Source organism: Pseudorca crassidens, chromosome 5 (assembly GCF_039906515.1).
Source record: "Pseudorca crassidens isolate mPseCra1 chromosome 5, mPseCra1.hap1, whole genome shotgun sequence".
In the NCBI taxonomy this organism is placed as follows: Eukaryota; Metazoa; Chordata; class Mammalia; order Artiodactyla; family Delphinidae; genus Pseudorca; species Pseudorca crassidens.
The window spans coordinates 103,686,440-103,701,474 of NC_090300.1; the positions used below are offsets into that span (position 1 = coordinate 103,686,440).

Here is a 15,035-nt window from a genome sequence, read left to right on the forward strand (position 1 = left end):
TAAATTTTTAAATTTTCAATAATTATATTTTATTTTAATAATTTGTTTTCTTTTTTTCTTTCTTTCTTTCTTTTTTTCTCCCTTTTATTCTGAGCTGTGTGGACGTCAGGGTCTTGGTGCTCCAGCCAGGAATCAGGCCTGTGCCTCTGAGGTGGGAGAGCCAAGTTCACGACATTGGTCCACCAGAGACCTCCCAGCTCCACGTAATATCAAACAGTGAAAGCTCTCCCAGAGATCTCCATCTCAATGCCAAGACCCAGCTCCATTCAACGACCAGCAAGCTACAGTGCTGGACACCCTATGCCAAACAACTAGCAAGACAGGAACACAATGCCACCCATTAGCAGAGAGGCTGCCTAAAATCACAATAAGCCCACAGACACCCCAAAACACACCACCAGATGTGGACCTGCCCACCAGAAAGACTTATCCACCAGAACACAGGCACTGGTGGATCCACTTATCCACTTATCCACAGCCTCATCCACCAGAACACAGGCACTAGTCCCCTCCACCAGGAAGCCTACACAACACACTGAACCAACCTTAGCCACTGGGGGCAGACACCAAAAACAATGTGAACTATGAGCCTGCAACCTGAGAAAAGGAGACCCCAAACACAGTAAGTTAAGCAAAATGAGAAGACAGAAAAACACACAGCAGATGAAGGAGCAAGATAAAAACCCACGAAACCTAACTAATGAAGAGGAAATAGGCAGTCTACCTGAAAAAGAACTCAGAGTAATGATAGTCAAGATGATCCAAAATCTTGGAAATACAATGGAGAAAATACAAGAAACGTTTTACAAGGACTTAGAAGAACTAAACAGCAAACAAACAATGATGAACAACACAATAAATGAAATTAAAAATTCTCTAGAAGGAATTAATAGCAGAATAAGAGAGGCAGAAGAACGGAGAAGTAATCTGGAAGATAAAATAGTGGAAACAACTACTACAGAGCAGAATAAAGAAAAAAGAATGAAAAGAATTGAGGACAGCCTCAGATTCCTCTGGGACAACATTAAACACACCAACATTTGAATTATAGGGCTCCCAGAAGAGGAAGAGAAAAACAAAGGGACTAAGAAAATATTTGAAGAGATAATAGTAGAAAACTTCCCTAATATGGGAAAGGAAATAGTTAATCAAGTCCAGGAAATGCAGAGAGTCCCATACAGGATAAATCCAAGGAGAAACACACCAAGACACATATTAATCAAACTATCAAAAATTAGATACAAAGAAAAAATATTAAAAGCAACAAAGGAAAAGCAACAAATAACATACAAGGGAATCCCCATAAGGTTAACAGCTGATCTTTCAGCAGAAACTCTGCAAGCCAGAAGGGAGTGGCAGGACATATTTAAAGTGATGAAAGGGAAAATACTACAGCCAAGATTACTTTACACAGCAAGGATCTCATTCAGATTTGATGGAGAAATTAAAACCTTTACAGACAAGCAAAAGCTAAGAGAATTTAGCACCACCAAACGAGCTTTACAACAAATGCGAAAGGAACTTCTCCAGTCAGGAAACACAAGAGAAGGAAAAGACCTACAAAAACAAACCAAAAACAATTAAGAAAATGGTAATAGGAACATACATATCGATAATCACCTTAAAAGTAAATGGATTAAATGCTCCAAACAAAAAACAGAGACTGGCTGAATGGATACAAAAACAAGACCCATATATATGCTGTCTACAAGATAACCACTTCAGACCTAAGGACACATACAGACTGAAAGTGAGGGGATGGAAAAAGATATTCCATGCAATTGGAAACCAAAAGAAAGCTGGAGTAGCATTCTCATATCAGACAAAACAGACTTTAAAACAAAGACTATTACAAGAAACAAAGAAGGACACTACATAATGATCAAGGGATAAATCCAAGAAGAAGATACAATAATTGTAAATATTTATGCACCCAACACAGGAGCACCTCAATACATAAGGCAAATACTAACAGCCATAAAATGGGAAATCAACAGTAACACAATCATAGTAGGGGACATTAACACTCCACTTTCACCAATGGACAGATCAACCAAAATGAAAATCGATAAGGAAACACAAGCTTTAAATGATACATTAAACAATATGAACTTAATTGATATTTATAGGATATTCCATCCAAAAACAACAGGATATACTTTCTTCTCAAGTGCTCATAGAACATTTTCCAGGATAGATCATATCTTGGGTCACAAATCAAGCCTTGCTAAATTTAAGAAAATTGAAGTCATATCAAGTATCTTTTCCGACCACAACGCTATGAGACTAGATATCAATTACTGGAAAAAATAAGTAAAAAATACAAACACATGTAGGCTAAACAATACACTACTTAAGAACCAAGAGATGACTGAAGAAATCAAAGAGGAAATCAAAAAATACCTAGAAACAAATGACAATGAAAACACAATGACCCAAAACCTATGGGATGCAGCAAAAGTGGTTCTAAGAGGAAAGTTTGTAGCAATACAATCCTACCTTAAGAAACAAGTAACATCTCAAATAAACAACCTAACCTTACACCTAAAGCAATTAGAGAAAGAAGAACAAAAAAACCCCCAAAGTTGGCAGAAGGAAAGAAATCATAAAGATCAGATCAGAAATAAATGAAAAAGAAATGAAGGAAACTATAGCAAAGATCAATAAAACTAAAAGCTGGTTCTTTGAGAAGATAAACAAAATTGATAAACCATTAGCGAGAATCATCAAGAAAAAAAAGGAGAAGATTCAAATCAATAGAATTAGAAATGAAAAAGGAGAAGTAACAACTGACACTGCAGAAATACAAAGGATCATGAGAGATTACTACAAGCAACTCTATGCCAATAAAATGGACAACCTGGAAGAAATGGACAAATTCTTAGATAAGCACAACCTTCTGAGACTCAACCAGGAAGAAATAGAAAATATGAACAGACCAATCACAAGCACTGAAATTGGAACTGTGATTAAAAATCTTCCAACAAACAAAAGCCCAGGACCAGATGGCTTCACAGGCAAATTCTATCAAACATTTAGAGAAGGGCTAACACCTATCCTTCTCAAACTCTTCCAAAATATAGCAGAGGGAGGAACACTCCCAAACTCATTCTACGAGGCCACCATCACCCTGATACCAAAACCAGAGAAGGATGTCACAAAGAAAGAAAACTACAGGCCAATATCACTGATGAACATAGATGCAAAAATCCTCAACAAAATACTAGCAAACTGAATCCAGGACCTTTTTAAAAGGGTCATTCACCATGATCAAATGGGGTTTATCCCAGGAATGCAAGGATTCTTCAATATATGCAAATCAATCAATATGATAAACCATATTAACAAATTGCAGATTAAAAACCATATGATCATCTCAATAGATGCAGAAAAACTTTCGACCAAATTCAACACCCATTTATGATAAAAACCCTCCAGAAAGTAGGCATTGAGGGAACTCACCTCAACATAATAAAAGCCATATAAGACAAATCCACAGCCAACATCGTCCTCAATGGTGAAAAACTGAGACTATTTCCACTAAGATCAGGAACAAGACAAGCTTGTCCACTCTCACCACTATTATTCAACATAGTTTTGGAAGTTTTAGCCACAGCAATCAGAGAAGAAAAGGAAATAAAAGGAAACCAAATTGGAAAATAAGAAGTAAAGCTGTCACTGTTTGTAGATGACATGATCTTATACATAGAGAATCCTAAAGATGCTACCAGAAAACTACTAGAGCTAATCAATGAATTTGGTAAAGTAGCAGGATATAAATTTAAGGCACAGAAATCTCTTGCATTCCTATACACTAATGATGAAAAATCTGAAAGAGAAATTCAGGAAACACTCCCATTTACCATTGCAACAAAAAGAATAAAATACCTAGGAATAAACCTACCTAAGGAGACAAAAGACCTGTATCCAGAAAATTATAAGACACTGATGAAAGAAATTAAAGATGATAGAAACAGATGGAGAGATATACCATGTTCTTGGATTGGAAGAATCAACATTGTGAAAATGACTCTACTACCCAAAGCAATCTACAGATTCAATGCAATCCCTATCAAACTACCACTGGCATTTTTCACAGAACTAGAACAAAAAATTTCACAATTTGTATGGAAACTTAAAAAACCCCGAATAGCCAAAGCAATCTTGGGAAAGAAAAACGGAGCTGGAGGAATCAGGCTTCCCTGACTTCAGACCATACTACAAAGGTACAGTAATCAAGACAGTATGTTACTGGCACAAAAACAGAAATATAGATCAAGGGAACAAGATAGAAAGCCCAAAGATAAACCCACACACATACGGTCACCTTATTTTTGATTAAGGAGGCAAGAATATACAATGGAGAAAAGACAGCCTCTTCGATAAGTGGTGCTAGGGAAACTGGACAGGTACATGTAAAACAATGAAATTAGAACACTCCCTAACACCATACACAAAAATAAACTCAAAATGGATTAAAGACCTAAATGTAAGGCCCGCCACTATAAAACTCTTAGGAGAAAACATCGGCAGAACACTCTATGACATAAATCACAGCAAGATCCTTTTTGACCCACCTCCCAGAGTAATGGAAATAAAAACAAAAATAAACAAATGGGACCTAATGAAATTTAAAATCTTTTGCATAGTAAAGGAAAACATAAACAAGACAAAAAGACACCCCTCAGAATGGGAGAAAATATTTGAAAATGAAGCAACTGACAAAGAATTAATCTGCAAAATTTACAAGCAGCTCATGCAGCTCAATATCAAAAAACAAACAACCCAATCCAAAAATGGGCAGAAGACCAAAATAGACATTTCTCCAAAGAAGATATACACATTGCCAACAAACACGTGAAAGAATGCTCAATATCATTAATCATTAAAGAAATACAGATCTAAGCTACATTGAGGTATCATCTCACACCAATCAGAATGGCCATCATCAAAAAATCTAAAAGCAATAAATGCTGGAGAGGGTGTGGAGAAAAGGGAACCCTCTTGCACTGTTAGTGGGAATGTAAATTGATACAGCCACTATGGAGAACAGGATGGATGTTCTTTAAAGAACTGAAAATAGAACTACCATCCGACCCAGCAATCCCACTACTGGGCATATACCCTGAGAAAACCATAATTCAAAAAGAGTCATGTACCACAATGTTCATTGCAGCTCTATTTACAATAGCCAGGACATGGAAACAACTTAATTGTCCATCAACAGATGAATGGATAAAGAAGATGTGGCACGTATATACAAATGGAATATTACTCAGCCATAATAAGAAACGAAATTGAGTTATTTGTAATGAGGTGGATGGACCTAGAGTCTGTCATTACAGAGTGAAGTAACTCAGGAAGAGAAAAAAAAAATGTTAACAGACATATTTGGAATCAATAAAAGAAAAAAGTCATGAAGAGCCTAGGCGCAGGACAGGAATAAAGATGCAGACCTACTAGAGAATGGACTTGAGGACATGGGAGAGGGAAGAGTAAGCTGGGACAAAGTGAGAGAGTGGCATGGACATATATACACTACCAAATGTAAAACCAATATCTAGTGGGAAGCAGCCGCATAGCACAGGGGGATCAGCTCGGTGCTTTGTGACCACCTAGAGGGGTGGGTTAGAGAGAGTGGGAGGGAGATGCAAGAGGGAAGAGATATAGGGATATATGTATATGTATAGCTGGTTCACTTTGGTATACAGCAGAAAGTAACACACCATTGTAAAGCAATTATACTCCAATAAAGATGTTAAAAAGAAAAAAGTAGTCATGAGATGCTAGGACATAGAATTTTGATACGGAGGATTTGTAAAGCACAGATTAACTGATAAATCAGAATTTCCCAAACTGGGTGCTCTGGAAGAGCACTTTTTTTGAGGAATATTAGTAAGTCTGGTGGATTTTTTTTTTTTTATGGAGATCTGAGGTCAACCTAGCTTGGGAAACACACAATTCAGCAGAACTAAACAGGATTTTTTCTGATGCTTTTAATGTAACAAATATTTATTAAACACTGATTATATGCCAAAAATGGTTACAAGTGTTTAGGATACCCCAGGGAACAAAACAGACAAAGAATGCTTCCTTGTAAAGCTTACATTCTAGCATGATTAGACAGAGAATGAATAATAACTATAATAAGTAAATTGTATAAAACATGCTAAGTGGAGTATATGGTAGATTGGTAACACGTGTTTGAAGGAAAGGGAGCATACTGCATTTTTTAAAGGGGGGTTAGGGTATACTTCATTGAATAAACGATATTTGAGCAAAGATTTAAATTTGTTAAAGGAGTTAGTCATATAGATCCTTGGGTGGGTCACAATCTATATGATGGGTGGGTCAGGCAAGTGTGACAATCTGTGCAAAGACCCTGCTGTGGGAGTGTGTTTGGTGTGTTCCAGGAACCACAGAGGCCAGTATTTCTACAGCCAGTGGTGGGGGAGGGAACAGTGGAGAAGGCAAGGAAGAGGAGGGAACTGTAGATTAGGTAAGGCTTTCCTAGACTTTGTAAAGACTTTTCAAATTGAAGAAAAGGAGAAGCCATTGCAGAGTTTTGAAGAGAGGAGTTACTTGACCTGACTTATATTTTTAAAGGCTCGCTGGTGGCTGTGTTGAGCATTAACTGAAACAAGGCAAGGGAACAAGCAAGGAGACAGGCCACCACCGCAATAATTCAAGCAACAGATGATGATGACTAAAAGGCCAGGGTAGTAGCTGAGATGCTGGTGAGAAGCACTTGGATCCTGGTTGTATTTTTAAGGTGGACTGGACAAGGAATGTCAGAGACAGGAGTCAAGAACGGACAGTGTTGTTATCAGTTGAGATAGAGAAGGCTGTTGGTGGGCTGGGGGGAGTGATATTAACAAACGTACTTTTGGACATGTTGAGCTTGAGATACTTATCAGACATCCAAGTAAGCAGGCAGTTGGATATGCGTCTTAGTCTGTTTGGGCCGCTATCACACTATACCACACACTGGGCAGTTTATAAACAACAGAAATTTATTTCTCACCATTCATGTCCAAGATCAGGGTGACAGTTTGGTCAGAGGAGGGCTGTGTTCCAGGTTGCAGACTTCTTGTTTTATCCTCACATGGTGGAAGGGGTGAGAGATCTTTCTGGAGCCTCTTTTATGAGACCATTCATCCCATTTTTGAGGGCTTCATCCTAATCACCTCCCAAAGCCTCCACCTACTAAAACCATCACCTTTGAGGGTTAAGATTTCAGCATTTGTATTTGGGGGACACAAATATTGAGACCATAGGAATATGAGATGGAATTCTGCGAGAAAAGCCTGGACTGATTATATAATTTGGGAGTGTACGTACAGTTCTTAAAGCCTTGAGACTGGCTGAGATCACAGAATGAGTGAGTTGGTAGGAAAGAAGATACTAAAGTACTGCAGTGCTGAGCACAGGGCCATTCGAGTACTGTGAAATCTGTTAGAGGAAGGGAGATAAGATAATAGAACCGAGCAGGAATGAGGAAGATGTAAGAGGAAAACAGGCAAGTCCAGTATCCCAGAGGGCAGGTAAAGAAAATATTTCAAGTAGGGAGAGCTCAAGTGTGTCACTGTTGCCAGCAGATCTAGTAAGATAAGCACTGAGGCTAGACCATTGAACTCACATCCTCCCCATTGCTGAAGGAGGAGAGCATTTTCACTGAACCGTGTGATGTGAACTGTGAATCCCCAACCTAGACTGGGGACTCACAGTTGGCAACTCACAGTTGGCTGTATCCATCCCACCAAATGGTTTTTACAGTGTTTAATCGGGGGAGAAAAGAGAAGAAGATTTCATGATACATGAAAACTCTATGAAATTCAAATGTCAACAAACAAATTTTATTGGTAAACAGCCACACAAAAAAAATTTTTTTGTATAGTGTTTCCCAGACTCACTTGGCACAGAACGTTTTTTCACAAAACATCTCCAGTGTAGCCAAGAACTACTTTGGGAAATGTTGGTGTAGATCCTGGTACTTAATGAAGAGAACAGGCCCAGGTAGCAGAGAGTGCTCGGGTCAAGTGTCAGGGCCCTGGATCTCATGAGATCACTAGGGTAGAAAACAAACTTTGACCATGGTGGCATCCTCCAGAAGTAGCTTAAGACCAGCAACTTTCCTCACATTTCTTCTATTGACTGGTTCTTTGCAGAAGAGGAAAGCTTACTGGCCCAGAAAGACATGGAAAAAAAATGCTCAAATTTCTCTAGCCATTAGGGACATTAAACTTAAAACTACAACATTGATTGGATTGGGTAACATTTAAAAGCCTGATAATATTAATGTTAAAAAAAATTTTAAGCAATGAGGGCTCTCATTCACTTCTAATGGGGCTGTAAATTGGTACAGTCATGTTTAGGACCATTATGGTAGTCTCCTATAAATTTGAAGATGTGAAAATTGTTCGGCCTAGAAGTTTTACTCCTAGGTACTTACCCTAGAGAAACTGTTATGTATGAGAGCAAGAAAATATTGACAAAAATTCACTGCAGGTTTGCTTATAATAGATTGTTTATCATTGAAAAATAAGAAATAATGCCCATCAGCAAAAGAATAAATAAAATGTTAGTTATCTACACGGTGAGATACTATATGGCACTCAAAAATTAACTAGGACTGCAACTATCAACACAATAAATCTAAGCATAATGTGGAGAGGAAAAGTATGTTGCAGAGGTAAAAGTATAATTTAACACCATTTTTATTAAACTTTCTGAAATATGCAAAAAATCTGTACATAATATACATAATAGTATAACTATATACAATGATAAACACTAAATAGGGGATCAAGAGAGAGGTATTTATTACATCATTCTGTATATTTGTAATATTTTAATATTTGTAATATTTTATATTAAACACATATTTTAAAGAGGAAAGACATGCCAAAGAAACATAGGAGGAGATGCATGGGCCAAGAGAAGAGATAACCCAAATCAAAATAAATTAACACCATCAAGCAATAGCACAGGATATGAGGTGTCAAGGAGACAAGTCAATTCGAGAAAATTTAAGAATTCCTTCACAGTATATCCCTGGGAAGAAAACAGCATTCTTCTTAAGTCCTAGTAAACAGGTCAGCTGTCACTGGATTGCTCACCCTGTGCTTTTTCAGTTGGAGAAACTGAATTTCACTAACCTGCCCATTCACTGGTACTTTGCATACATGGAGGGAGTATTTCTACTCGATGTGTGCAAAGTACCTTTAGGAGCTGACGTGGCCATAATTTAATTCCTTACCCACTGCCCAAGACTAATTTCTTTTTTTATTTATCTGGCTGCTCACCCCATTAAACCTTAAATTGAACTACTTTTTATATCAATGGAATAAACCATCATCTTAAAATATGGTTATTTATTTGATAAAATAATAATTTAAGTTTGTTTGTATCCTGGCAATCTGTACGCATTTGGAGAGGGAAAGATTCCTTTCTGGATTAAAAAAACAGCCATGAGATAAAGGAAAGGATCTTTAAAACTATAACTAAAATTAAACTAATCATCTTTATTCTCATTAAGCATATTATTTTGCTGAGTCATTAAATATATTCAAATGATATTGTGTTGGATTAAGGGGACTTAATGCCTAATCTCACTTCTTTGTCTGCGGAGGACTGCAGCTGGGAGTTTATTGAGTAGGGGATCGAGCATCCCACTAAGAACCTTCCCTGGAAAGAGGGACTAAAGGATGGAAACAAAATGAAAAAATCTGCTTTGTTTTTCTTAAATTGCTGGTGATCGGGACAGATGTTTGCCTGTAAATGATGTCAATCCATTTAACCTACTAAAACAAAAGACACAGCATTGAAAACAATGTCTCTCTTTTTTCCTTGATACCTTTTTACCTGGCACTCTAATTACTTTTTTTTTTTTTTTTAGTGACTCACTCCTGCCACCTCATCTCACATTTGCTCTTCCCACCCTTTTCTCACTAGATTTTGATTGCTGATGTCTGATTTACATTATCTCAATTCTTTTTTTTTTTTTAGAAGATGTTGGGGGTAGGAGTTTATTAATTAATTTATTTATTTTTGCTGTGTTGGGTCTTCGTTTCTGTGCGAGGGCTTTCTCTAGTGGCAAGCGGGGGCCCCTCTTCATTGCGGTGCACGGGCCTCTTACTATCGCGGCCTCTCGTTGCGGAGCACAGGCTCCAGACGCGCAGGCTCAGTAGTTGTGGCTCACGGGACTAGTTGCCCCGCGGCATGTGGGATCCTCCCAGACCAGGGCTCGAACCAGTGTCCCCTGCATCGGCAGGCAGACCCTCAACCACTGCGCCACCAGGGAAGCCCCTCTAATTACTTTTTAAAAGACACGTGAAGAAGCAATATTGGTAACAGCGTTGGTTGCATCCATCTACATTCCTTTCTTTCGGCAGAGGTGATCCCGGCTTCCCAGTTGGTCTTCTTCACCTGCATCTGGATCGCACTGATGTCAAATGCTTGTGCTGCTGGTGAAATCAAGAAGCCCCACCAGCGCTGCTTCTCTTCAGTGAAGCCGACCCGGTAAGATATCCATAGTGTAGTCCCAGTTTCTCTCACCACCTGCCTCAGAACTATATCTTTAATGGTAGCACGTATTTGTGGCAGTGATTGTCTCTAGAGATAGCATTCAACCATCAAAATAAATCACCCCTAATTAGCATAGAAAGAGAAGAATCTGGGGTTTCTGCTGGCATTTGCTTGCTTATTTTTGGAGAAAACAGTTAAAGGGCTCATGTATGAATCTTCTTTCAAGGATTGTATTTCTCCAATGAGTAATGCATTTATTATCAATAACAACATGAGTTTAATGTTCCTTCAAAATTTTTTGAGTAGAAATTAGTCTAAGCACCAATTTCTAATGTCAAGTACTTGCAGAGTGTATAGTTCTGTATATCGATGAGACAGTACTGAAAGACATTAAAGCCATTTGTTGTTTTTTAAAATTCATTTTCCATTTTGAAAATCATCTTTGAAATATCATCCTGAATGTCAATACATCATCATTATTATCTTATCAATAATCAGAGTATGTTTGGACCTGCTAGTGAAGCGGCATAGCTCTCTACTAGAATGACCAGTTCATCCTGATTTGCCTGGGGTTCCATGGTTTTTAGCACTAGAAGTCCCAGGAACCCCCTCAGTCGCAGACAAACTAGAACGATTAGTTACCCTACTACCCTTTAATAACCAAGAAATGACCTCCTGTTGTAGGGAAAGTCTTTCCTTTTCACCAAGCACAAGATTCCCAAAAAGACCCAGTAGGAGAAATTGAGGAATAAAGGTGAGTGATATCACCCAGCCAACCTTAGCGATCAGTGAGGTAACTTTTGTTTCAGCCAGATTGCCCTCACATCTTGGATATTTATGAAGCACTCACTATAACATCAGGAAAGAACATAAAAATTTAATAAATCCTTCTGAAGCCTCAGGTTTAATGACCAAAACCAAAAGAGGTATGGGGGGAGGGGAGGAGAGGTCACTAGATACCTAATTCCTGCTCTGCTCTTAAAAATCAAGGACCACCTCCCACACTTCCCTTCCAGGCTTCTGCTCCCACACGCAGATCTGAGATGCTATGAAATCTTGCCCAGTTTGAACACTTTGAGTCTTCTTCAAGGCAATTGGGCAAGCAATATTTGGGAAATGTGGGGCTATACAACCAAACTGTATGTTTTTTCAGATTGCTTATAACATCTAGTATATTTTAGTAGTATATTTTATCTAATATTGAAACAAATAGAGACTGCTTAAAATATCATCTACAACTCAAACAATAGGAAGTTTGTCCAGTTTGTTTGGTGGATGTGCAGATAAGAAGGGAGATGGTCATAGGAACTCATCAATCTCACCAGCACACTCTCGGTGGAAGAGTTGCTGCAGAAAAACCTACCATGTGTATTTTTTAAGTGTCATTTAAGGGACAAGAGGAGAACATCTGTTCTTTGTGGTGGGGTGGGAATTTCTCTCTTATGATAGGTGTCTCATTTTTAGAATCTATTTAAATGAAGAGATAACCCCGGGCTTCCTACTCCCTGGGGCCAAGCATGTTTGTTTTCACTTCTCTATAACCTAAGTGAGGTACCCCTTTCAGCGATAAGCTACAACATGATTCATTAAAATTTATATCTGCTTCTTTTGTTCTTCAAAGAAAAATCCTCTAGGACACTAGGGATTGCGTAAAACATAGACCCTAGTTCAGAAGCAGCCACTTAGGATGAGAGTCAGGCATTTTCCCCAGTGAAGAGAATAATTCAGCCAGCCTGTTTCTGAGCTGTCGCTCAGCACTCTCTCATGAAGATTTTAAGGCATTTTGACAAAAATACTGAAATTACTGTATAGGATAGTTTCTAGAGTAAAGAGCCCAGGATACATTAGACCTTAATATATGAATAAATGCTGTGAGGTTCTTTGCCCTACACACAATCTGATTATCGGTAATTAAATAAGTAAGTAATGAATGAATGAACAATCCACTCTGTCATAATGCAAGAGAACTAATAGAATGAACATGGAAGAAAGGCCTGATCTCTCTTTGAAAATTAGGAAGTATATCTTTATATATTAACTCACATTTATGTACATTATTTTGAGCCAGTTTTCCTACAATCAGGCCCTTAAATCCTTTCCTATTATCCTTTTTCATTCAGAATATAATCTTACTTTTTGCCCAAAGATTCCCTTTTTTATCTAAGTATTTTAAAAATCTTTCATCCAAACATTTCCTTTATTTCTTAAAGACAAAATGGGGGAGAGGAGGAGTTGGTGAATAAATTAAGTATGGCAGGGGAAAATGTTCCTGTTTTGCCTAGGGGAGAGATTTGGCTCTCAAGGGATGCAAAGGGGATTAGGCATCTAGACTCACTGAGTATTTATTCATTCTTTCAACAATCATACTGAGTGCCTTTTTTATGACAAGTACTGGGTTGAGAGTTAAGAACAACACACTGTCTCTGGCTTTAAGAATAATCAGCAGAGTGCCAATGTCTGTGCAAAATGGCTTGCAAGAGCCAATTGTTAAATTTTAAGGCTGTTAAATATAAGCATTATTAAAAATTAAATTATATAAATATACAATTAAATAAATTATTTTTAAAACGAAGGTAATAAATACTTAAAACTCACCACTTCCTAACTACTTTACTACATGTCGCTATTGTCTATTCTCCATTATTTATATCTATTTATGTCTGGTAGAAATACTACGCTATACTGTACTATACTATCCTATAAACTGTAGTATACTATAATACACAAAACTATACTTTACTATACTATACTACACTATGGGCTACACACACCTCTGTCATATCTGTAGCTTGAAATCAGCTATGGTGGCAGTATTTACATCATGGAAATCAACAAACACTACAAATAGGGCTTTTTTTTCCAGGGGAGCCACTTAAACATTTACCAGCACATCCAGGAACCTAATGTAGAAGCCAAGAGGGTCCTAGAGATTGCCAATTCAACTGCTACTGCAAATAACAAAGGGAGTGGCAGAGACTGTGGCAACTACAGGCTATATGCTCCTCTGGGGGCAGAGGCTGGTCAGGTCAAGACTTCTTATAAGACAACTTGAGCCTGGTATTGCCAGATTTTCTGATTTTTCAAGAGAAAAATTCAGATTTTCCTGTGAAATTTTCCACTTTAATACACCATATGGGCTATCCAAAAAATGTCTGCAAACCAGCTCCTAATCTGGTCCAGTTTCTTCATTTCACAGATGAGGAAACTGAGACCTCACTGAGCTCATGATCTGATAGAGACACAAGTTAAGTCATGGAAACTGTCGTGTCTCAAGTGGGGCACTCTCTCTGGCTGGCTCTTCCACAGAAATGCTCGTCCGTGTAGATTTTTCCTTTATAAGAAACGGGCTGTTGACTAAAGTCAAGTGTGTATTCCCAGAGTCATGAGTTCAGGGGCAGTTCAGTCGAAGCCACAAGATTCACTCCGTATAATGCACCATGTCCTCTCTAAGAAGTCTCAAAAGCATCAGGGACCTAAAAATAAACATTGGATCCAGAATTATCAAGGTTTTCTTTGTGATCAAAAATTGGATCAACTGATTTTCCTTCCGACTACTTTACTGCATTCCTTGGATTGGCATCAAAGAATGGGAATTATCTTCGTAGCTCTCAAAATCAGCTTCTAAACGGGCTTTACAAGTATATTGCTACACACAAAGTATAAACATTTCTATTTCATCCTATTCTTAGCAGCATTGGGTACTAAAATTTTTTGTTTTCTGCTCATTTAATAGGTATAAAATGGCATTCGTACTTTTAATTGTTATCTCACTGTTAACTCTCTAGATTAAATATTTTTTTAATATGTTTCTTAATTATAGCCTCTCTTGGGTAAATAGTCTATTTAGTCAGGCCTAGTCATTTCCAAGTCCTGATCCTAGTAAACTAATCAACTATATAGGCCCTTGGGAAAGCAGTTTGGTAAAGCAACCAGCTGAGTATGACTCAGTTAAAATGAGTTGTTGTCTTTCCACTGACTAAACACCAATGTATCAGAATGAGTTGGATGTATTTGCTTTTCCTCAAGCAGTTCTGGTACTTTTTAATTCTCTGCCTAATATATCCTCCTCAAAGACCCCTTTATTCCCCTGAAACCACTCAAAATCCAGCCCTTCCTTCCCCCTGAACCCACACTTTCTTAGTGACAAAATTATAGTAAAGTTTCTGATATTGACAAGAAGGGGGAACATAAAAATATGGTTCCTTTGTTTCATCCAGAAAGAAAAAGGTTCTAACTCAAAAAGAAAAATGATAACTATTACCAAGCCTTACCTGTTGTTTCTCAAACAATGTTCATAATCTTTCTTTGTGGGGAAAGAATAAGAATGCTGTAATGATTAAGAATGCTATAAAGATTAAGAATGCTGTAATGATGCAAGACTCTTCCATGAGTTGAGATTTCTTTGTTCTATCCCATTGGCACCTAGCCTTCTAGAAGACCCTCTCCTCAGACAGAAGTCATCCAAAAGATTTCTTTCAGTAACTACTAAAAACAAAATCATTTTTTCT

General features: G+C 37.8%; 1 protein-coding gene across 1 annotated transcript in view; it reads left to right on the forward strand.

The window, feature by feature from the left end:
• The window catches only part of GABRR3 (gamma-aminobutyric acid type A receptor subunit rho3), a 72,826-nt gene that overhangs the window by 22,712 nt on the left and 35,079 nt on the right, over window positions 1-15,035 (forward strand). The window contains 1 exon segment of the mRNA XM_067737168.1: window positions 10,395-10,521. Coding sequence (XP_067593269.1) covers window positions 10,395-10,521 — 127 coding nt within the window.